Source organism: Pelophylax lessonae, assembly GCF_965119305.1.
Source record: "Pelophylax lessonae genome assembly, chromosome: 9".
NCBI classification, from domain to species: domain Eukaryota; kingdom Metazoa; phylum Chordata; class Amphibia; order Anura; family Ranidae; genus Pelophylax; species Pelophylax lessonae.
This window is the reverse complement of record NC_138776.1, coordinates 274,034,358-274,060,033: the sequence shown is the minus strand read 5'-3', so window position 1 is coordinate 274,060,033 and position 25,676 is coordinate 274,034,358. Positions and strand designations below refer to the sequence as shown.

The following is a 25,676-nucleotide window of genomic DNA, read 5'->3' as shown; positions in this document are numbered from 1 at the left end:
CCACCATCCACCATCTGCCATCCACTATCCGTTATCCACCATCTGCCATCTGCCATCCGCTATCCGTTATCCACCATCCACCATCTGCTATCCACTATCCGTTATCCACCATTCACCATCTGCCATCCGCTATCCGTTATCCACCATCTGCCATCCGCTATCCGTTATCCACCATCTGCCATCCGCTATCCGTTATCCACCATCCACCATCTGCCATCCGCTATCCACCATCCTCCATCTGCCATCTGCTATCCGTTATCCACCATCTGCCATCCGCTATCCGTTATCCACCATCCTCCATCTGCCATCCGCTATCCGTTATCCACCATCCGCTATCTGCCATCCACCATCCCCCCATCCACTATCCACCATCCACTATTCACTTTCCACCTTTCGCCAAGAACCATCCACCATCTGCTATCCCCTATCCGTTATCCACCATCCACCATCTGCTATCCACTATCCGTTATCCACCATCCGCTATCCATCATCCACCATCCACTATCCACCATCTGCCATCCGCTATTCGTTATCCACCATCCGCTATCTGCTATCCACTATCCATTATCCACCATCTGCCATCTGCTATCCGTTATCCACCATCCACCATCTGCCATCCACCATCCCCCCATCCACTATCCGCCATCCACTATTCACTTTCCACCTTTCGCCAAGAACCATCCACCATCTGCTATCCACTATCCGTTATCCACCATCTGCTATCCACTATCCGTTATCCACCATCCGCTATCCACTATCCACCATCTGCTATCCACTATCCGTTATCTACCATCCACCATCCACCATCCACCATCTGCCATCCACTATCCGTTATCCACCATCCGCTATCTGCCATCCACCATCCCCCCATCCACTATTCACTTTCCACCTTTCGCCAAGCACCATCCACCATCTGCTATCCACTATCCGTTATCCACCATCTGCCATCCGCTATCCGTTATCCACCATCCTCCATCTGCCATCCGCTATCCGTTATCCACCATCCACTATCTGCCATCCACTATCCGTTATCCACCATTCTCCATCTGCCATCCGCTATCCGTTATCCACCATCCACCATCTGCTATCCACTATCCGTTATCCACCATCCACCATCTGCTATCCACTATCCGTTATCCACCATCCACCATCTGCTATCCGCTATCCGTTATCCACCATCCACCATCTGCTATCCACTATCCGTTATCCACCATCTGCCATCCGCTATCCGTTATCCACCATCCGCTATCTGCCATCCGCTATCCGTTATCCACCATCTGCTATCCACTATCCGTTATCCACCATCTGCCATCCGCTATCCGTTATCCACCATCCGCTATCTGCCATCCGCTATCCACCATCCGCTATCTGCCATCCGCTATCCGTTATCCACCATCTGCTATCCACTATCCGTTATCCACCATCTGCCATCTGCTATCCGCTATCCGTTATCCACCATCCTCCATCTGCCATCCGCTATCCGTTATCCACCATCCACCATCTGCCATCCACTATCCATTATCCACCATCCTCCATCTGCCATCCGCTATCCGTTATCCACCATCCTCCATCTGCCATCCGCTATCCGTTATCCACCATCCACCATCTGCCATCCACTATCCATTATCCACCATTCTCCATCTGCCATCCGCTATCCGTTATCCACCATCCGCTATCTGCCATCCGCTATCCGTTATCCACCATCCGCTATCTGCCATCCGCTATCCGTTATCCGTTATCCACCATCCTCCATCTGCCATCCGCTATCCGTTATCCACCATCCACCATCTGCCATCCACTATCCGTTATCCACCATCCTCCATCTGCCATCCACTATCCGTTATCCACCATCCACCATCTGCCATCCACTATCCGTTATCCACCATCCTCCATCTGCCATCCGCTATCCGTTATCCACCATCCACCATCTGCTATCCGTTATCCACCATCCTCCATCTGCCATCCACTATCCGTTATCCACCATATGCCATCTGCCATCCGCTATCTGTTATCCACCATCCACCATCTGCTATCCACTATCCGTTATCCACCATCCACCATCTGCCATCCACTATCCGTTATCCACCATCTGCCATCTGCCATCCGCTATCCGTTATCCACCATCCACCATCTGCTATCCACTATCCGTTATCCACCATTCACCATCTGCCATCCGCTATCCGTTATCCACCATCTGCCATCCGCTATCCGTTATCCACCATCTGCCATCCGCTATCCGTTATCCACCATCCACCATCTGCCATCCGCTATCCACCATCCTCCATCTGCCATCTGCTATCCGTTATCCACCATCTGCCATCCGCTATCCGTTATCCACCATCCTCCATCTGCCATCCGCTATCCGTTATCCACCATCCGCTATCTGCCATCCACCATCCCCCCATCCACTATCCACCATCCACTATTCACTTTCCACCTTTCGCCAAGAACCATCCACCATCTGCTATCCCCTATCCGTTATCCACCATCCACCATCTGCTATCCACTATCCGTTATCCACCATCCGCTATCCATCATCCACCATCCACTATCCACCATCTGCCATCCGCTATTCGTTATCCACCATCCGCTATCTGCTATCCACTATCCATTATCCACCATCTGCCATCTGCTATCCGTTATCCACCATCCACCATCTGCCATCCACCATCCCCCCATCCACTATCCGCCATCCACTATTCACTTTCCACCTTTCGCCAAGAACCATCCACCATCTGCTATCCACTATCCGTTATCCACCATCTGCTATCCACTATCCGTTATCCACCATCCACCATCCGCTATCCACTATCCACCATCTGCTATCCACTATCCGTTATCTACCATCCACCATCCACCATCCACCATCTGCCATCCACTATCCGTTATCCACCATCCGCTATCTGCCATCCACCATCCCCCCATCCACTATTCACTTTCCACCTTTCGCCAAGCACCATCCACCATCTGCTATCCACTATCCGTTATCCACCATCTGCTATCCACTATCCGCTATCTGCCATCCACCATCCCCCCATCCACTATCCACCATCCACTATTCACTTTCCACCTTTCGCCAAGCACCATCCGCCATCTGCTATCCACTATCCGTTATCCACCATCCACCATCCGCCATTGGCTATCCACCATTTGATCCTCTATAAATCTATAAAAGAGCCCTCCTGCCATCAGGTGAGGTCACACCCCCAGAGGTGATTGGCTAAGTGGTTAAGCCCCGCCCACATCCATACCTCTATAAATTGAGCAGCAGGAAGTATTGAAGGAGTGTGTTCTGAATGAAAGAGGTTGGTGGAACGTCTGTGAGCACCGGCCATCAATGACCTGCACTGCCCGAGACGGTAATCAATTATTTCTGTGTTTTCTCCCATTTTATAGACAATCTCTGCCTTTATTGGCTTATTAAATGATAACATTCATTGGTGGGTCTGTGTACTAAGCTAAGCCTCCTATACCTATACTATGGAGAGATTGCATCGTGTTACCTGTGTCTGTATGTTTGGTCCTTTATTCACCGTTTATCTGTGTGAGATTTCGATTGGCTTTGAGTTCTCTGTAACCGCAGCAGTTGTCTGCCAGAGACTATGAAGCCCAATCTGATTACATGAGGGTTCTTGTCAGTGTGTGTGATCAGATCTGCCAGACGGAGGTCTGTGTGTGTGTGTGTGTGTGTATCCCTAGCAGACCAATTAGACAAGCTTTAAGGTGGTGGAAAACTACCTGAAATCGGGTGTCTGCTGTGTGTGGGGGCAGATGGGAAAGTGATTTTACTATAATTCTGTCTCACAGAACATCTTGAGGTGTGCTGATTTAATAGTTTGCACCCCCCAACCCTTACAGGGCACCAGATTGTATGTAAGATTTATATCTGCCTGTGTGTGGCCAACCAACTATATCTGGTTGACTTCTCCTTCCTAGTGGTGGCCAGCGGAATGGTTGGGTGACGTCTGATTCCTAGTGGCTGCCAGCGGCATGGCTGGGTGATGTCTGATTCCTAGTGGTGGCCAGCAGAATGGTTAGGAGACGTCTGATTCCTAGTGGTGGCCAGCGGAATGGCTGGGTGACGTCTGATTCCTAGTGGCGGCCAGCGGAATGGTTGGGTGACGTCTGATTCCTAGTGGTGGCCTGCGGAATGGTTGGGTGACGTCTGATTCCTAGTGGTGGCCAGCGGAATGGTTGGGTGACGTCTGATTCCTAGTGGTGGCCAGCGGAATGGCTGGGTGACATCTGATTCCTAGTGGTGGCCAGCGGAATGGTTAGGTGACGTCTGATTCCTAGTGGTCTGCCATCCGCTATCCGTTATCCACCATCTGCTATCCGCTATCCGTTATCCACCATCTGCCATCCGCTATCCGTTATCCACCATCCGCTATCTGCCATCCGCTATCCGTTATCCACCATCTGCTATCCACTATCCGTTATCCACCATCTGCCATCCGCTATCCGTTATCCACCATCCTCCATCTGCCATCCGCTATCCGTTATCCACCATCCACTATCTGCCATCCACTATCCGTTATCCACCATTCTCCATCTGCCATCCGCTATCCGTTATCCACCATCCACCATCTGCTATCCACTATCCGTTATCCACCATCCACCATCTGCTCATCCACTATCCGTTATCCACCATCCACTATCTGCCATCCACTATCCGTTATCCACCATTCTCCATCTGCCATCCGCTATCCGTTATCCACCATCCACCATCTGCTATCCACTATCCGTTATCCACCATCCACCATCTGCTATCCACTATCCGTTATCCACCATCTGCCATCCGCTATCCGTTATCCACCATCCGCTATCTGCCATCCGCTATCCGTTATCCACCATCTGCTATCCACTATCCGTTATCCACCATCTGCCATCCGCTATCCGCTATCCGTTATCCACCATCCTCCATCTGCCATCCGCTATCCGTTATCCACCATCCACCATCTGCCATCCACTATCCATTATCCACCATCCTCCATCTGCCATCCGCTATCCGTTATCCACCATCTGCCATCCACCATTCTCCATCTGCCATCCGCTATCCGTTATCCACCATCCGTTATCCACCATCCTCCATCTGCCATCCGCTATCCGTTATCCACCATCCACCATCTGCCATCCACTATCCGTTATCCACCATCCTCCATCTGCCATCCACTATCCGTTATCTGCCATCCACTATCCGTTATCCACCATCCTCCATCTGCCATCCGCTATCCGTTATCCACCATCCTCCATCCGCTATCCGTTATCCACCATCCACCATCTGCTATCCGTTATCCACCATCCTCCATCTGCCATCCACTATCCGTTATCCACCATATGCCATCTGCCATCCGCTATCTGTTATCCACCATCTGCTATCCACTATCCGTTATCCACTATCCGTTATCCACCATCTGCCATCCGCTATCCGTTATCCACCATCCACCATCTGCCATCCGCTATCCACCATCCTCCATCTGCCATCTGCTATCCGTTATCCACCATCCTCCATCTGCCATCCGCTATCCGTTATCCACCATCCGCTATCTGCCATCCACCATCCCCCCATCCACTATCCACCATCCACTATTCACTTTCCACCTTTCGCCAAGAACCATCCACCATCTGCTATCCCCTATCCGTTATCCACCATCCACCATCTGCTATCCCCTATCCGTTATCCACCATCCACCATCTGCTATCCCCTATCCGTTATCCACCATCTGCCATCCGCCATCCGCTATCCATTATCCACCATCCGTTATCTGCTATCCACTATCCGTTATCCACCATCTGCCATCCGCTATTCGTTATCCACCATCCGCTATCTGCTATCCACTATCCATTATCCGCCATCTGCCATCTGCTATCCGTTATCCACCATCCGCCATCTGCCATCCACCATCCCCCCATCCACTATCCGCCATCCACTATTCACTTTCCACCTTTCGCCAAGAACCATCCACCATCTGCTATCCACTATCCGTCATCCACCATCTGCTATCCACTATCCGTCATCCACCATCCGCTATCCACTATCCACTATCCACCATCTGCTATCCACTATCCGTTATCTACCATCCACCATCTGCCATCCACTATCCGTTATCCACCATCTGCCATCCGCTATCCGTTATCCACCATCCACCATCTGCCATCCGCTATCCACCATCCTCCATCTGCCATCTGCTATCCGTTATCCACCATCCTCCATCTGCCATCCGCTATCCGTTATCCACCATCCGCTATCTGCCATCCACCATCCCCCCATCCACTATCCACCATCCACTATTCACTTTCCACCTTTCGCCAAGAACCATCCACCATCTGCTATCCCCTATCCGTTATCCACCATCCACCATCTGCTATCCCCTATCCGTTATCCACCATCCACCATCTGCTATCCCCTATCCGTTATCCACCATCCACCATCTGCCATCCGCTATCCATTATCCACCATCCGTTATCTGCTATCCACTATCCGTTATCCACCATCTGCCATCCGCTATTCGTTATCCACCATCCGCTATCTGCTATCCACTATCCGTTATCCACCATCCGCCATCTGCCATCCACCATCCCCCCATCCACTATTCACTTTCCACCTTTCGCCAAGAACCATCCACCATCTGCTATCCACTATCCGTCATCCACCATCTGCTATCCACTATCCGTCATCCACCATCCGCTATCCACTATCCACTATCCACCATCTGCTATCCACTATCCGTTATCTACCATCCACCATCCACCATCTGCCATCAGCTATCCATTATCCACCATCCACCATCTGCCATCCACTATCCGTTATCCACCATCCGCTATCTGCCATCCACCATCCCCCCATCCACTATTCACTTTCCACCTTTCGCCAAGCACCATCCACCATCTGCTATCCACTATCCGCTATCTGCCATCCACCATCCCCCCATCCACTATCCACCATCCACTATTCACTTTCCACCTTTCGCCAAGCACCATCCGCCATCTGCTATCCACTATCCGTTATCCACCATCCACCATCCGCCATTGGCTATCCACCATTTGATCCTCTATAAATCTATAAAAGAGCCCTCCTGCCATCAGGTGAGGTCACACCCCCAGAGGTGATTGGCTAAGTGGTTAAGCCCCGCCCACATCCATACCTCTATAAATTGAGCAGCAGGAAGTATTGAAGGAGTGTGTTCTGAATGAAAGAGGTTGGTGGAACGTCTGTGAGCACCGGCCATCAATGACCTGCACTGCCCGAGACGGTAATCAATTATTTCTGTGTTTTCTCCCATTTTATAGACAATCTCTGCCTTTATTGGCTTATTAAATGATAACATTCATTGGTGGGTCTGTGTACTAAGCTAAGCCTCCTATACCTATACTATGGAGAGATTACATCGTGTTACCTGTGTCTGTATGTTTGGTCCTTTATTCACCGTTTATCTGTGTGAGATTTCAATTGGCTTTGAGTTCTCTGTAACCGCAGCAGTTGTCTGCCAGAGACTATGAAGCCCAATCTGATTACATGAGGGTTCTTGTCAGTGTGTGTGATCAGATCTGCCAGACGGAGGTCTGTGTGTGTGTGTGTGTGTATATCCCTAGCAGACCAATTAGACAAGCTTTAAGGTGGTGGAAAACTACCTGAAATCGGGTGTCTGCTGTGTGTGGGGGCAGATGGGAAAGTGATTTTACTATAATTCTGTCTCACAGAACATCTTGAGGTGTGCTGATTTAATAGTTTGCACCCCCCAACCCTTACAGGGCACCAGATTGTATGTAAGATTTATATCTGCCTGTGTGTGGCCAACCAACTATATCTGGGTGACTTCTCCTTCCTAGTGGTGGCCAGCGGAATGGTTGGGTGACGTCTGATTCCTAGTGGCTGCCAGCGGCATGGCTGGGTGATGTCTGATTCCTAGTGGTGGCCAGCGGAATGGTTAGGAGACGTCTGATTCCTAGTGGTGGCCAGCGGAATGGTTGGGTGACGTCTGATTCCTAGTGGTGGCCAGCGGAATGGTTGGGTGACGTCTGATTCCTAGTGGTGGCCAGCGGAATGGTTGGGTGACGTCTGATTCCTAGTGGTGGCCAGCGGAATGGCTGGGTGACGTCTGATTCCTAGTGGCGGCCTGCGGAATGGTTGGGTGACGTCTGATTCCTAGTGGTGGCCTGCGGAATGGTTGGGTGACGTCTGATTCCTAGTGGTGGCCTGCGGAATGGTTGGGTGACGTCTGATTCCTAGTGGTGGCCAGCGGAATGGCTGGGTGACATCTGATTCCTAGTGGTGGCCAGCGGAATGGTTGGGTGACGTCTGATTCCTAGTGGTGGCCAGCGGAATGGCTGGGTGACATCTGATTCCTAGTGGTGGCCAGCGGAATGGTTAGGTGACGTCTGATTCCTAGTGGTCTGCCATCCGCTATCCGTTATCCACCATCTGCTATCCGCTATCCGTTATCCACCATCTGCCATCCGCTATCCGTTATCCACCATCCGTTATCCACCATCCGCTATCTGCCATCCGCTATCCGTTATCCACCATCTGCTATCCACTATCCGTTATCCACCATCTGCCATCCGCTATCCGTTATCCACCATCCTCCATCTGCCATCTGCCATCCGCTATCCGTTATCCACCATCCACTATCTGCCATCCACTATCCGTTATCCACCATTCTCCATCTGCCATCTGCTATCCGTTATCCACCATCCACCATCTGCTATCCGTTATCCACCATCCACCATCTGCTATCCACTATCCGTTATCCACCATCTGCCATCCGCTATCCGTTATCCACCATCTGCCATCCGCTATCCGTTATCCACCATCCGCTATCTGCCATCCGCTATCCGTTATCCACCATCTGCCATCCGCTATCCGTTATCCACCATCTGCCATCCGCTATCCGTTATCCACCATCCGCTATCCGCTATCCACCATCCGCTATCCACCATCCGCTATCTGCCATCCGCTATCCGTTATCCACCATCTGCTATCCACTATCCGTTATCCACCATCTGCCATCCGCTATCCGCTATCCATTATCCACCATCCTCCATCTGCCATCCGCTATCCGTTATCCACCATCCACCATCTGCCATCCACTATCCATTATCCACCATCCTCCATCTGCCATCCGCTATCCGTTATCCACCATCCACCATCTGCCATCCGCTATCCGTTATCCACCATCTGCCATCCACCATTCTCCATCTGCCATCCGCTATCCGCTATCTGCCATCCGCTATCTGCCATCCGCTATCCGTTATCCACCATCCGCTATCTGCCATCCGCTATCCGTTATCCGTTATCCACCATCCTCCATCTGCCATCCGCTATCCGTTATCCACCATCCTCCATCTGCCATCCACTATCCGTTATCCACCATCCGCCATCTGCCATCCACTATCCGTTATCCACCATCCTCCATCTGCCATCCGCTATCTGCCATCCACCATTCTCCATCTGCCATCCGCTATCCGTTATCCGCCATCCGCTATCTGCCATCCGCTATCCGTTATCCGTTATCCACCATCCACCATCTGCCATCCACTATCCGTTATCCACCATCCTCCATCTGCCATCCACTATCCGTTATCCACCATCCTCCATCTGCCATCCGCTATCCGTTATCCACCATCCGCCATCTGCTATCCCTTATCCACCATCCTCCATCTGCCATCCGCTATCCGTTATCCACCATCCACCATCTGCTATCCGTTATCCACCATCCTCCATCTGCCATCCACTATCCGTTATCCACCATATGCCATCCACTATCCGTTATCCACCATCTGCCATCCACTATCCGTTATCCGCCATCTGCCATCCGTTATCCACCATCCACCATCTGCTATCCACTATCCGTTATCCACCATTCACCATCTGCCATCCGCTATCCGTTATCCACCATCTGCCATCTGCCATCCGCTATCCGTTATCCACCATCTGCCATCCGCTATCCGTTATCCACCATCTGCCATCCGCTATCCACCATCCTCCATCTGCCATCTGCTATCCGTTATCCACCATCTGCCATCCGCTATCCGTTATCCACCATCCGCTATCTGCCATCCACCATCCCCCCATCCACTATCCACCATCCACTATTCACTTTCCACCTTTCGCCAAGAACCATCCACCATCTGCTATCCCCTATCCGTTATCCACCATCCACCATCTGCCATCTGCCATCCGCTATCCGTTATCCACTATCCGCTATCTGCCATCCGCTATCTGCCATCCGCTATCTGCCATCCGCTATCTGCCATCCGCTATCTGCCATCCGCTATCTGCCATCCGCTATCTGCCATCCGCTATCTGCCATCCGCTATCTGTTATCCACCATTCTCCATCTGCCATCTGCCATCTGCCATCTGCCATCTGCCATCTGCCATCCGCCATCCGCCATCCGCCATCTGCCATCCGCCATCTGCCATCTGCTATCCACTATCCACCATTTGATCCTCTATAAATCTATAAAAGAGCCCTCCTGCCATCAGGTGAGGTCACACCCCCAGAGGTGATTGGCTAAGTGGTTAAGCCCCGCCCACATCCATACCTCTATAAATTGAGCAGCAGGAAGTATTGAAGGAGTGTGTTCTGAATGAAAGAGGTTGGTGGAACGTCTGTGAGCACCGGCCATCAATGACCTGCACTGCCCGAGACGGTAATCAATTATTTCTGTGTTTTCTCCCATTTTATAGACAATCTCTGCCTTTATTGGCTTATTAAATGATAACATTCATTGGTGGGTCTGTGTACTAAGCTAAGCCTCCTATACCTATACTATGGAGAGATTACATCGTGTTACCTGTGTCTGTATGTTTGGTCCTTTATTCACCGTTTATCTGTGTGAGATTTCAATTGGCTTTGAGTTCTCTGTAACCGCAGCAGTTGTCTGCCAGAGACTATGAAGCCCAGTCTGATTACATGAGGGTTCTTGTCAGTGTGTGTGATCAGATCTGCCAGACGGAGGTCTGTGTGTGTGTGTGTGTGTGTATCCCTAGCAGACCAATTAGACAAGCTTTAAGGTGGTGGAAAACTACCTGAAATCGGGTGTCTGCTGTGTGTGGGGGCAGATGGGAAAGTGATTTTACTATAATTCTGTCTCACAGAACATCTTGAGGTGTGCTGATTTAATAGTTTGCACCCCCCAACCCTTACAGGGCACCAGATTGTATGTAAGATTTATATCTGCCTGTGTGTGGCCAACCAACTATATCTGGTTGACTTCTCCTTCCTAGTGGTGGCCAGCGGAATGGTTGGGTGACGTCTGATTCCTAGTGGCTGCCAGCGGCATGGCTGGGTGATGTCTGATTCCTAGTGGTGGCCAGCGGAATGGTTAGGAGACGTCTGATTCCTAGTGGTGGCCAGCGGAATGGTTAGGAGACGTCTGATTCCTAGTGGTAGCCAGCGGAATGGTTGGGTGACGTCTGATTCCTAGTGGTGGCCAGCGGAATGGTTGGGTGACGTCTGATTCCTAGTGGTGGCCAGCGGAATGGTTGGGTGACGTCTGATTCCTAGTGGTGGCCAGCGGAATGGTTGGGTGACGTCTGATTCCTAGTGGTGGCCAGCGGAATGGCTGGGTGACGTCTGATTCCTAGTGGCGGCCAGCGGAATGGTTGGGTGACGTCTGATTCCTAGTGGTGGCCAGCGGAATGGTTGGGTGACGTTTCCTTCCTAGTGGTGGCCAGCAGAATGGTTGGTTGACATCTGATTCCTAGTGGTGGCCAGCGGAATGGTTGGGTGACGTCTGATTCCTAGTGGTGGCCAGCGGAATGGTTGGGTGACGTCTGATTCCTAGTGGTGGCCAGCGGAATGGTTGGGTGACGTCTGATTCCTAGTGGTGGCCAGCGGAATGGTTGGGTGACGTCTGATTCCTAGTGGTGGCCAGCGGAATGGCTGGGTGACGTCTGATTCCTAGTGGCGGCCAGCGGAATGGTTGGGTGACGTCTGATTCCTAGTGGTGGCCAGCGGAATGGTTGGGTGACGTTTCCTTCCTAGTGGTGGCCAGCAGAATGGTTGGTTGACATCTGATTCCTAGTGGTGGCCAGCGGAATGGTTGGGTGACGTCTGATTCCTAGTGGCTGCCAGCGGCATGGCTGGGTGATGTCTGATTCCTAGTGGTGGCCAGCGGAATGGCTGGGTGACGTCTCCTTCCTAGTGGTGGCCAGCGAAATGGTTGGGTGACGTCTGATTCCTAGTGGTGGCCAGCGGAATGGTTGGGTGACGTCTGATTCCTAGTGGTGGCCAGCGGAATGGCTGGGCGACGTTTGATTCCTAGTGGTGGCCAGCGGAATGGCTGGGTGACGTCTGATTCCTAGTGGTGGCCAGCGGAATGGTTGGGTGACGTCTGATTCCTAGTGGTGGCCAGCGGAATGGCTGGGCGACGTCTCCTTCCTAGTGGTGGCCAGCAGAATGGCTGGGTGACGTCTGATTCCTAGTGGTGGCCAACGGAATGGCTGGGTGACGTCTGATTCCTAGTGGTGGCCAGCGGAATGGCTGGGCGACGTCTCCTTCCTAGTGGTGGCCAGCAGAATGGCTGGGCGACGTTTGATTCCTAGTGGTGGCCAGCGGAATGGCTGGGCGACGTTTGATTCCTAGTGGTGGCCAGCGGAATGGCTGGGTGACGTCTGATTCCTAGTGGTGGCCAGCGGAATGGTTGGGTGACGTCTGATTCCTAGTGGTGGCCAGCGGAATGGCTGGGCGACGTCTGATTCATGCTGGTTGATTTCTAAAGGTGTGCAGCGAGTGATGATACCTCCTTTGTCCTTGCACCCTTACAAGTGACCTTTTTGTCCCCCACATTGTCCTTCCATGTCTGATTCTGATGGTATTGGGGGACACATGGAGTTTGCAGACATCGCAGGAATTGGAATATTGCCCAAACCGTGATTTCCCAGACTGACATTTCCAGTTCGCTCCACCTTGTCAGATGTACTCCACCCTGAGGTCTGATGACAGCTATTAGGGTGTCACCGTATTTTCGCTCCTTATTAAGGTGTTGCGTCAGGTCATCTCCTCATTCTATGGAAAGTGGCAGCCGGCATCCTTCTCCTTCACAATACCCGACCCGTGTCACCGGATTCAGGTAAGACCTTCCAGGATTTCTGATACAAGATGTATAAAGGGGCCGGTTCTCACCACAAAAATGTCCTCCAGAGCCTTTCCGGATGCGTTTCTGCATGCGTATTTTATACCTAAATTGTGTTTTTTTTTTTTTTTTTCTTTTGTTTTTAATGTGTTTTACTGCGTTTTGGTACAGTTGTGTGCAGGAAAAATGCAGCACGTTCCAGGAAAAAAAGTGAATTAAAAATAAAACCTTCTGAATTTTTATTGCACACTACTGTACTGAAACGCAGTAAAACGCATTAAAAAAAGCACCCCAGCACAGTGAAAAAAAAAATTAATTGGGAACGGTCAGTTCACACCACAAAAACATCCTCCGGATGGATTTCTGCATGTTATTTATTTCTGTCCTGGGGGCCCAGTGTGTTCTGCCGCATTCCAGTGCAGTTCTGTGCAAGAAAAATGCAGTGTTAAATTTATTTTATTTTTCCTGGTCCTGGAATGCACTGGCGTAAAAACGACTTTCTATGCGTTTTGGATGCAGAAAAATGAATGCATGTGGTGTGAACTAGTCCTAAGAAATGAATGCATGTCAGAAGAAACCCTTTATTCAATTTGCCAAGAAGAGAGAATTTTCAGGAATATCAGTAAATGTCTGTTCCTGAGAGGAAGGGATTCTCCTGCGCACAGCTCACTTCCTGCCGGTCGTTTCCCTGCAGCCGCCTCTCCTAGCCTATGATGGCGGACCCCATAGATGATGCTGACTGATTGTAAATACAAAGTCTAATGTCTGGGTATATGAGGCGGATTGTCTGGAGATGGTCAGATCTGGTCACTTCACGAGAAGTCTTTCATCTTGTATAACGCGGCTTTCCTTCCATACAGATCTTCCGTCAGACATGAAGACATTGTACATCGCTCTGATCTTTGGGGTTCTCCTCCCGTCCACCAGCGCTGAGGAATGGGATCTGGAGAAGATGAGACAATGTAAGTCTGGAATGTATAGAACTGGAGTGGATCTATAGACCATCAATACACCCGAATGTAGAACTCTGCAGCTTAGTGGTACCATTCTATATCATGTATAACATCAGCCTGGTCTTCTATCATGTATAACATCAGCCTGGTCTTATATCATGTATAACATCAGCCTGGTCTTATATCATGTATAACATCAGCCTGGTCTTATATCATGTATAACATCAGCCTGGTCTTATATCATGTATAACCTCAGCCGGGTCTTATATCATGTATAACATCAGCCTGGTCTTATATCATGTATAACATCAGCCGGGTCTTATATCATGTATAACATCAGCCGGGTCTTATATCATGTATAACATCAGCCGGGTCTTATATCATGTATAACATCAGCCTGGTCTTATATCATGTATAACATCAGCCTGGTCTTATATCATGTATAACATCAGCCTGGTCTTATATCATGTATAACATCAGCCTGGTCTTATATCATGTATAACATCAGCCTGGTCTTATATCATGTATAACATCAGCCTGGTCTTATATCATGTATAACATCAGCCTGGTCTTATATCATGTATAACATCAGCCGGGTCTTATATCATGTATAACATCAGCCTGGTCTTATATCATGTATAACATCAGCCGGGTCTTATATCATGTATAACATCAGCCTGGTCTTATATCATGTATAACATCAGCCTGGTCTTATATCATGTATAACATCAGCCGGGTCTTATATCATGTATAACATCAGCCGGGTCTTATATCATGTATAACATCAGCCTGGTCTTATATCATGTATAACATCAGCCTGGTCTTATATCATGTATAACATCAGCCTGGTCTTATATCATGTATAACATCAGCCTTGTCTTATATCATGTATAACATCAGCCTGGTCTTGTATCATGTATAACATCAGCCTGGTCTTGGAGGTAAAAATCAGGGGTTACATAGGTCAAATTCCTAAAGAACATGGGCTTCCATAGATCAGAGATTCTATAGAACATGGGCTTCCATAGAGCAGAGATTTCTATAGAATAGACTTCTATAGGTCAGGGGCTTCCATAGATCAGAGACTTCTATAGGTCAGGGGCTTCCATAGATCAGAGATTTCTATAGGTCAGCGATTCCCATACATTAGGGATCTCTGTCAGGGGCTTCTATAGTTCAAAGATTTTAGAATATGGACTTCCATAGATGGAGATGATGGAACATGGAATTCTATTGATCAGAGATCCCTATAGGTCAGGGGCTTCCATAAATCGGATAGGTCTATAGAACATGAGCATCCATAGGTTAGCAATTCCTATAGATTAGGGATCTCTGTCAGGGGTTTCTATAGATCAAAGATTTTAGAATATGGAATTCCATAGATGGAGATGATGGAACATGGAATTCCATAGATGGAGATGATGGAACGTGGAATTCCATAGGTCAGAAATTCCTATAGCTTGGGGATCCCAATAGGTCAGGGGCTTCCATAGATTAGGAGGTTCCGTGAATCAGGGGCTCCCAGAGATCTACACCGATCGGGGGCTTCCATATATCAGGTGCTCCCACAGATCAGGGACTTCTATACATCAGGGAATTCCATAGGTGACACCATCCTAATGTTTGATATGAGGTTCAGGGTTAAGTAAAGGGTTAGAATTGTTAGTGGTTAAAATATTGTTTAGAGAAGGGGTTGGGGGTAAGGTTATTGGTTGGTTTGGGGCTTGGACTGAGGGCCGGGACCAGGTTTTAGGTTAAGGTGTAGATTGTTGGGCTAAAAGTTGTGTTTCAGGTTGGCTTCGGGGGCAAAGGTAAGGATCAGGCTGAGGTTTTAGTTTCTGGGTTAGGGTTAGATTTTGGGGTAAAGGAAGGGGTTATGTTGAAGGTCATCTTCAGAGCACTAAAAAGCCAGAAGGCAATCCGTATTGTATTTTTTCTCCTTTTGAAATTGTACAAACCCAAAATGAGTTGGGAAATGTTGTCGTCTTTATTGATTGACTCGCTGGGTTTGGAAGTCGCCTTCTGGGGTTGGAACATCACAAGTTGGCCCCTGCTGCAGTTACAATGGAATGTAGAAGTTGGGTTTAATATTTCTTGTAAGGTGGGAAGGAATAGACTGAGGCATTGAAACAATAGCAGAAGTGGGAGGGGCAGTGGGTGAAATGCCCACCCCTGAGGTTCATGCCAACTTTCTTTCCCTGCAGGTACGTGCACAATGAATGCCACTAAGGAAATCCCATCAGCCGTGGCCCGAGGCTGCGTTACAGACACCCGGGGACAGAGAGTCACGTAAGTAATAGAAATGAGTATTGTTCAATGTATGGGGGTGCCCATCATGTGATGTAATTAGATAAGAAGCTGAGCACACCCCCCATCCTTTCATTAGTATATTGGACATGAAGTCGGCTATGTGTGGAATATCTTCCCCCAGGATCAGAACTTTATTTTAGTGATATTCAGTTCTGAAGCTTTGTTGATGGAGCTCTGAGAAGATTTAGCGCTTATCGCCGAGGTGTGTGCTCCCATTAGGAAATACAGGATGGGCAGGGTGTTGCCTCGTTTGTTGGGTTCGTCTAGCTAATAAAAAATTCATTTGGCCTCGCCCTGTACAGGAACACCCATGAAACCAGAACCTGTGCTTCTAAATTTAACCATCAATGTACAACATACAAGTCCTGAGGCGATATGGCATCTATTCCATGAGAACAGCCAAAAAATAAAGTGACATTCAGAAAGTTTATTCATTGAAATGTCCACATTTAAGCCTTTAAATGAACTCTTTTCACATAAGGGAAATTGTGAATGTGGTGCCCAGACACTTGGGGGCGCTAACGTCACAAGCGGCCTAAAATATTGGCATCCCATCATGCAAATCTTGACTTTGTCAAGCTTTGGTTCCCCCCTCCTTCCCCTCTGTCAGCTCCTGATAGGCAATGGGACCACCCACCAAATGGAAGAACCAATAGGAAGATCCAGAATATAGGAGGGGGCTGTCCAGCTCGTGTGTGTTTTTTTTTTTTTTTTTTTTTGGGGGGGGGATTTCTTACAGAGAGTCTACATATCGGGGTCACTGAATAGATTAATAAAAGATACATGCAGAAACTTGAGGTGTCCGTACCCCTCCACCTCAATGGGAAGGGTATGCCAGAGCAGAATGATGTACTTAACCTTCCCATCCCCCATTCCTCCATTATCCTTAGTCAAAGATTTGCTCCCATGGTCATTAAACGGTGGTCAACGCCATTGTTGGCCAGAGTTAGCAACCACTCTTGTGGAGCGAGTTGATGGTACTAGACTGGTGAACCCCTGATAAAGGTGACTCCCAACTGTCTGCAGAACCTCCTCCACCCCCTCCATTATCCTTGGTCATAGATCTGCTCCTATGGTCATTAGATGGTCACCACCAGTGTTGGCCAGATTTTTTTTTTTTTTAATTTAAATTCTTTTTATTTCAATATGTGCATAAAAACGAATATTCCAAACATCCTTTCAACAAAGGGACAAAACAATATAAAATAAAAAAAAGTTATACAATATGCAAATATCTGTTTACTTAGTATTCATAATCTCTTTATGCCAAGGAATATCCATTTAGCTTCATTGATCGCCGTTGTCCCGGTGTGCCCCAACCCCTTTCTCCATTGCATTCATAGATTTACTTCCTCATCATACTATGTGCATCCCTCTATATCCTCTTAGTTATCTCCTTATATTCAACCATTGGTTAATGTTGATTGACTCCAATTATCCCAAATTTTATTATATTTCGTTGAGCTTCCTCTATGCATATACAATACTTTTTCAAATGGTAAAATCTGATTTACCGCTCTTATCCAGTTCTTAACAGGGGGCTTCACTTGAATCCACTTAACTGTGATTGTTTTCCTTGCCATAAACAGCGGTTCTCTAAGCATTATCTTGTGATATCTAGACCATGTTATTTCATCTAATATACCCAGCAAACTGGTTTCTGGGGTAAAAGGTACAGGCATATTCAGGACAGAGGATAATATTTGAATTATTTCCTGCCAGAATCTTGATATCACTGGACAAAACCACATAATATGTATAAAGTCTGCCCGCTTAGCACTGCATCTCAAACATTTAGGAGATGCAATGCTTTGCATAGCATAAAGTCTACTTGGAGAGAGATATGATTGATGTAGCATATATAATTGTATTAACCTATTGTTTGCTGCTGGCGATACATATAAATGGGATGAACAGGCTTCTTTCCAATCTTCATCAGTTAAATTGGGAATTATTTCCTGCCATTTTGTTCTTATTGCCAAGGGATTCATTCCTGAATTAACCCTGGTTAAATGTGCATATATTTTAGAGATTAATCCTTTAGGGCCCTGGGACCTAAGGATACCAATCATTGGATATCTAGAGATCCCAGGTCATGTTGGCCAGATTTTAGCAACCACACTTGTGGAGCGAGTTGATGGTACTAGACTGGTGACCCCCCCCCCTTACTCCTGATAAAGGTGACTCCCAACTGTCTGCAGCACCCCTCCCATCCCCCCATTTCTTATCTCCATAGATCTGCTCTACGGTAGTTGGATGGTGTTCACATTCATGGTTGGCCAGTTCCGGCAGCGATTGTTTGTGGAGTGAATTGATGATAGACTGGTAATCCCCCAAATAAGTGTGACTCCGACTTTGTCTGCACCACCCCACCTTCCCATCCCCCATCTCTCAATTCCCATAATCAATGTACAGTTCTTTATCCTGTAACCATGAACTCCAGGCAGATATAATGGCACTCTCTGTTCAGTAATATGGTAACAAATGGAAAGTACCTGGATGTGCCCTGGTATCCGCATCTTTCATTCCCTGTACAGCAAAGCTCAGACTAGGTGAGGTTGAAGCAGCGCCAGCAGCCAATTAGTCATACTAGTCCTGTGCTAACAAAGGAGATCCTGAAAGGAGGAGAGATCAGACTGGCAGAGATGAGCTGACCAGTCTGCTGCTGCTCCTTTCACTAGCCAATCACAGGCTGGGGGAGGGACAAGTCCTATAAGCATTACCTGCAGGAGACACTTCGGGTCTCCTCTCCGGTCAGCTGTGAATCTTAGGACTGGATGGACATAAATATTAATCCTTTGCCATGAAAACGGCTAACTTCTATGTATTTTATGAATGAAACTCTCACACAATGTAGATTTCATCCAATGGCTTTACTCAGGGAAAGAATATCCTTCTGGGGGGTGACGCATTCAGAAGGTACAATGAAGATCCCCATGTTGCGTCTTCCGGAGTAGATGGCCAATTATCTTATCTCTGTTGCAGGATGAGATTGACTCCTTCGGCTACTGATGGTTGCATTGCCAACATCTTGGATAAAGCGTCCCCCGGGGAAATAGTCGTCCTTCTGAACTACAAAGGAAAACTGGAGGAAGGCGCCAAGCAGTAAGTTAACTATGTAACGGAGCAATGTGACCAGCAGTGACCAATCAGAAATCATCTTTCACTGAAAGATCTGACATGGGCAGAGCCAACATAACCACCTGATAATGTATTGAGTTATGTAGGAGATTTACATAACGATGGAATGCCAGGCACTCAACTGCCAACTCCGACCAGGCAACCAATTAGGGGTAGGTTGCTGTTTATGTGTCGCTGTATTTCCAGGTGTAATGGGAGGCACCAAAGACATGAGGGGTGCTTGTTGGGGTTCTGGGTGCTACAAGTGTAGAGCTGGTATTAGAATGTTGAGGTATTCCTAATGGCTGCTCAGCTGATGGAGGAACCAGTTTAGGTGGAGACCTTCCAAGATCTTCCATGAGCATGACTGGTGACATTGGTATAAAAGATGCAGTGCATGTCCTGTGTTCACACATACCCATATTCCATGTATTATGAAGGTGACCCCACATCCTCTATGTCCTCAGGTCCTGTTAGCTCATTTACGTCAAGAGGCAATTGCAAGATGATTTACTACCCTTCAGTCCTAACTCCCCCCATGTAGTGAATTTTCTCTCTGCTGGCCAGGAGATGTAAAGACATACAGCACTTAAGCTTCATGAGGATACATCTGATTTATTTCATTTCGGCTAACATATTTATGGGCCATTTGAGAGGGAAAAACCAGTCCAAACTAGTGTACAATCCATGGGTCAGTTTAACAATAGAATATATCTACTAAAACAATACATGAAAAGGCTTTTGTTTTCCCTAACACATTGCTGTAAATGTGGGGTGTCGTGTGTCTGAAGTTGCGTTTGTGGAAGGGCCGTTCCGTCTCTGCTCAGCTGTCTGATGTGTTAAGATGTAAGTAATTGTCAAAGTGTTCAGGTGTCGTCTGTCATCCATATGCAAAAGTCTGACTGTTAAGTGTCCAGGATGATTGACTGAGATGTGTTTAATATGTAAACACTTATCAATGTGTTTGTAGTCTGTATGCGAAGTCTAACTATTGAGTGTCCAGGATGAATGAGATGTGTTAATGTATTTCTCTGGTATCATGAAATTTAATATTTCATTAAGGCACCTTGATACACTCTTTCAGGTCCCAAGACATGGACGCCACCAAGACGGCGGCACACCAAAGCAATTCCGAAGATGAGATGGAGTTCAGCTTTCAATTGAATGTGGAAGAGGGGAAACTTTACACCTCTAAACCCCTGAAGAAGTGAGTTCTCCTACTTTAATGACCTCTGAAAACTATCGGATAGTTGGAGCAGGCCCCTGAAACGCGTAGGCACCACCAGTGCTGGGACAAGGTCATCCAGCGCTCAGGGCAAGGATGCCAAACTGCGCCCTTCCCTTAGGTTTAGGGTCAAGGCCCCCCCCATAACTGCAATAAACCATTGTGCCCAGGGGAACCGCCCCCTCCTGCCCACCCCTTGTCCCGGCCCTGGGCACCACCCACCTTTTTTCCAGTCTGTCACGGGTTTCGGTGAGTAAGGTGAACAGCCTGAAATTGCTGTGCCAATGACCTTTATTGACCTCTTCCAGATCAGAACTGTTGGCAGGAACAGAAATGATGAAGAGATGAGACGATTTTCTGATGGTGGTAAAAAAAAAATTACCCCCCCCTATAGGTTGAAATATGTAATAAAATTAAAAAAAAAAAAAAGCCGAAGGGGATACAAGTAGCCCCTCCAATGAATGATTATTTTGAGTCCGAAAAGATTTGCAGAGTCCTTGGAATCTTCAACTTCTCCATGTTTGCCGGGTGACCTAAATCACATCCGGGACACAATAACCGGAATCCCCTCCAGATGGCGCTCCCCACCGTCCTCCATGGGGAATCATTATGTATAAGAAGTGTTTTTTATTTTTCCCACCAGGCACACCATCAGCCCAAAGAGGAGAAGACGGGAAATAATGCCCTTCAGCTTTGTGACCTTCAACATAATCATCACATTGTACGTACATCAAGCGTTCCGTCTATACTAAACAATGGATTGTACGGGGGAGGGGCTTCAGCTGGAACTTTGTGTTAACATTCTGCTGTAGTGGCAATTGAGGACCATTTCTAATTAAAGTGTAACTCCATGTTTTAATCCCCTCCCCCTCCATGTGATCTCTGTACATTGCAGGGTTCTTAACAGATTCTAACCTTTTTGTTCTGAAGAAGTAGCGGTTTGATCCCAGAATGGGAGGGGTCTGGGGTTTGTGAATGGGAGGGTCTGATTTCAGAATGGGAGGGTCTGGTTCATTATAATCACCTGGCGCACTCTTGAGCGAGGCTGCAAGGGTCTGCATCCCTTTAGGAGTAATATTTACCTTGGTGGGGGGGGGGGGGGTTTGTGTCGTGCAGACTTATGGGAAAATCATTTCTGTGGGTGATCCGTAAACCAATGGTATACAGAGAACTTCCTAGTTGCCATATTGCATTGAATTTTACAAAATAGTTAGTGGTTTAAGGTTTTATTTGCAGTATTTTTCCCCATGAAAGCGGAATGACCCTCCCACAATAGTGAATTCCAGTGTAATAACCTACTTCTCTGCCCCTCCCACAATAGTGAGATTTCCTGCAGTAGTTTGTGTCTCTGCCCCTCCCACAATGGGGAGATTTCCTGCAGTAGTGTAGCTCCACCCATTTTGCAGGGATTTGAAATGCATAATTTTTACAAAAACTAAAAGTTGATTTTTATTCCTCTTCTGTCACAGAGACCAGGAGGCCACCTGTGATATGAAGGATCAGACGGAGTCTCTGGTAAAGTATAAAAATCACACTACAGAAAATCAATCAATCAATCAATAGACCCCCTCCTCTTCCTTCACCTTTCTTCTTCCTATCCTCTCCTTTTCCTTTCCTTTTTTTTTTTTTTCCTATTCTCCATTCCTTTCTCCCCCCCCCCCCCCGTTTGTCCTACCTCCACTCTCCCCCCCCCCTTTTTGTCCTTCCTCCACTCTTCCTCCCCCCTTTTGTCCTTCCTCCACTCCCCCCCCCCTTTTGTCCTTCCTCCACTTTTCCCCCCCCTTTTTGTCCTTCCTCCACTCTTCCTCCCCCCTTTTGTCCTTCCTCCACTCCCCCCCCCTTTTGTCCTTCCTCCACTTTTCCCCCCCTTTTTTCCTTCCTCGACTCTCTCCCCCCCCCTTTTTTCCTTCCTCGACTCTCTCCCCCCCCCTTTTGTCCTTCCTCCACTCCTCCCCCCCTTTTTGTCTTCTCCACTTCCCCCCTTTTTGTCCTTCCTCCACTCTCCCCCCCCCTTTTTGTCCTTCCTCCACTCTCCCCCCTTTTGTCCTTCCTCGGCTCCCCCCCTTTTTTCCTTCCTCACTCTTCCCCCCCCCTTTTGTCCTTCCTCCACTCTCCTCCCCCCTTTTGTCCTTCCTCGACTCTCTCCCCCCCCCTTTTGTCCTTCCTCCACTCTCTCCCCCCCCTTTTGTCCTTCCTCCACTCTCCCCCCCCCCTTTTGTCCTTCCTCCACTCTCCCCCCCCCCTTTTGTCCTTCCTCCACTCTCCCCCCCCCTTTGTCCTTCCTCCACTCTCCCCCCCCCCTTTTTGTCCTTCCTCCACTCTCCCCCCCCCTTTTGTCTCTCCTCCACTCTTCTTCCTCTCTCCCCCCCCTTTTGTCCTTCCTCCACTCTCCCCCCCCCCTTTTGTCCTTCCTCCACTCTCCCCCCCCCTTTTGTCCTTCCTCCACTCTCCCCCCCCCCTTTTGTCCTTCCTCCACTCTCCCCCCCCCTTTTGTCCTTCCTCCACTCTCCCCCCCCCCCCTTTTGTCCTTCTCCACTCTCCCCCCCCCTTTGTCCTTCCTCCACTCTCCCCCCCTTGTCGTCTTCCTCCACTCTCCCCCCCCCTTGTCCTTCCTCCACTCTTCCCCCCCCCCTTGTCCTTCCTCCACTCTTCCCCCCCCCCCCTTGTCCTTCCTCCACTCTTTCCCCCCCCCCCTTGTCCTTCCTCCACTCTTCCCCCCCCCCCTTGTCCTTCCTCCACTCTTCCCCCCCCCCCCCCTTTCTCTCCACTCTTCCCCCCCCCCCTTTGTCCTTCCTCCACTCTTCCCCCCCCCCCCCTTGTCCTTCCTCCACTCTTCCCCCCCCCCCCCTTGTCCTTCCTCCACTCTTCCCCCCCCCCCCCCCTTGTCCTTCCTCCACTCTTCCCCCCCCCCCCCCTTGTCCTTCCTCCACTCTTCCCCCCCCCCCCCCCCCTTGTCCTTCCTCCACTCTTCGTCTTTCCTCTTCTCCTTTTTTTTTTTTTTTTTTTTTTTTTACCAGAAACTGATGAATTGGTTATTGATGAGGAGAGCAGAAGGTGGTCTGACGAGGTTGACTGAACATTCACATGTTGTTGATTATCAATCTTGTTGTCTTATTTTTTTTCCATTCCCGTCTTTTTACAGCTCATCAAAGGAATTAAACGTTATTGGGACAAGATGACCAACTGTCTATGTAAGAAACCAACAATGTATTGAGGGAGGAAATTGTTCCAAGGCCCCCCCCCTCCCAAGAAATCCAGCCATCAATTCACCCCCCCAGACATTTCACAAACATTGCTCTTTAATATCAGAGCGTCCTCCTGTATCGCGTCACCTCTAACCCCCGCATTGACGTCACTTTATATTACCCATAATGCAGTTCTCTGCACCGCTCATTTACTCTCTGGGGGGGGGGGGGGGTCTGGATGGTATGAGCCAAAACCAGGAAATCTACTTTGCAATGAGGTGACTTCATGTTGTCGGATGAACCAGCTTGTCTTCAGGCTGTGGAGGTCTCAAACCCGAAAATGGAAGCCCCTCTTAATAGGGGGGCTCTAATACCACCCCCTTCTCATTTACATAGGGAGGGGGTGATATCTGGGTGCTCCCTTATTGCTTAAGGGGGCTTCCAGATTATAAGCCCCCCCCCTCAACCACCACCAGGCCAGGGTTATCGGAAAGAGTCCCTATCAACATAGGATATATAGGTACCGATTTTGGGGGTTTTCTTTTCCTTCTTGTAGGACTTTATTCAGAAAGTAAAACTTGCAAAGAAAATATAGAAACTATTTTATATCGTTTTAAATTGCTGCCATGGTATTTAAGGTTTCATTTTAAGCATTTAATAAAAATCAATGCTCCTGGCCGAGAGAAAATTTAAAATATATATATATATATATATATATATATATATATATATATATATATATATATATATATATATATATATATATATATTTATTCATTGGTACATGTCCCCCGGGGCAGTTAACACCCCCTTTTTTTTTTTTTTTTTTTTTTTTTTTTTTTTTTTCTCTCCCATTTGTTGGTTCAGAAAATGGCTGTTTTTAAATTTTGCCAGGTTTGGCTCCCATTGACTTCAATGAGGTTTGGCCTCTGCACTTCTTTGCATTTCGCAGAACAATGTCCCTGCCCTGGAGACGCGCGCCTGTGTGGGGATTGGATGGGGCCCTGCCCTGGACCCGTGTGTGTGGATTGGATGGGGCCCTGCCCTGGACCCGTGTGTGGATTGGATGAGGATTGTCCAGCCATCGGCTGTCTTGGTATTCACATTTTATTTTGTCTCCTTTCTCACAGTTGACGTCCAGGAATGAGCCCCGTGAAGCCTCTACTGATAGAACAGAGAAGGTCCATCCTCTGGTCACATGAGTCCCTGACATTTTCTAACCCTAGGATGGAACATTAAATGTGCCAATAAATAGATATAAAATGAACTTTGCTGACTCTTATTTCATACTGGAGGAGTGTCCGCTCCCGGGGGGTGGGGGGGGGGTGAGAAATTTAATTTATTCTGTTCCAGGGAAAGTGTTTGTTTTTTTTTTTTTTTTCACCAAAAATTGTAGAAATTTCTATGTGAGTCCATGTTTTGAGGGGGAAAAAACTGAATTTGCACCCAGGGCCCTACCCCCCCCCCTACAGGCCCCCATAGTTCACACTTTAGTAATTATCTCCCTCCCTATTTGTAGCTCCAACAGTTATGCACACTTGGGGGGAAAAAAAAATCAAAGTTGATTTTTTTTTTTTGCCCTTCCTCCTCTTCTTCATATTACATACAGTATCAGTGTTTGGGTGGGGCCAGACACAGCATGCCTCCCATTGGCTCTCAGAGGAGATTTGGGGTGTGGTTTAGGGGATCTGATCATTTGCATATTGCCAGCCCATCTCAGCTGCAGAAAATGAGAATTATAGAGATCTTGTTTATTCTAGACGGTTGCATTGCATTGTGGGATCTGGGCTGCAGTCGGTTC

General features: G+C 48.2%; 1 protein-coding gene across 1 annotated transcript; it reads left to right on the top strand.

Moving 5' to 3' along the window:
- The first annotated feature begins 13,907 nt into the window (after positions 1 to 13,907).
- On the top strand, positions 13,908 to 25,109 carry LOC309563845 (uncharacterized protein). Its single transcript, XM_082268480.1, has 8 exons — positions 13,908 to 14,044; positions 16,240 to 16,324; positions 19,331 to 19,450; positions 20,550 to 20,672; positions 21,334 to 21,411; positions 22,160 to 22,205; positions 23,833 to 23,881; positions 25,006 to 25,109. Exons 1-8 carry the CDS (start codon positions 13,957 to 13,959, stop codon positions 25,020 to 25,022), a joined length of 606 nt encoding a protein of 201 aa, XP_082124606.1. The 5' UTR covers positions 13,908 to 13,956; the 3' UTR covers positions 25,023 to 25,109.
- The last annotated feature ends 567 nt before the right edge of the window (positions 25,110 to 25,676 follow it).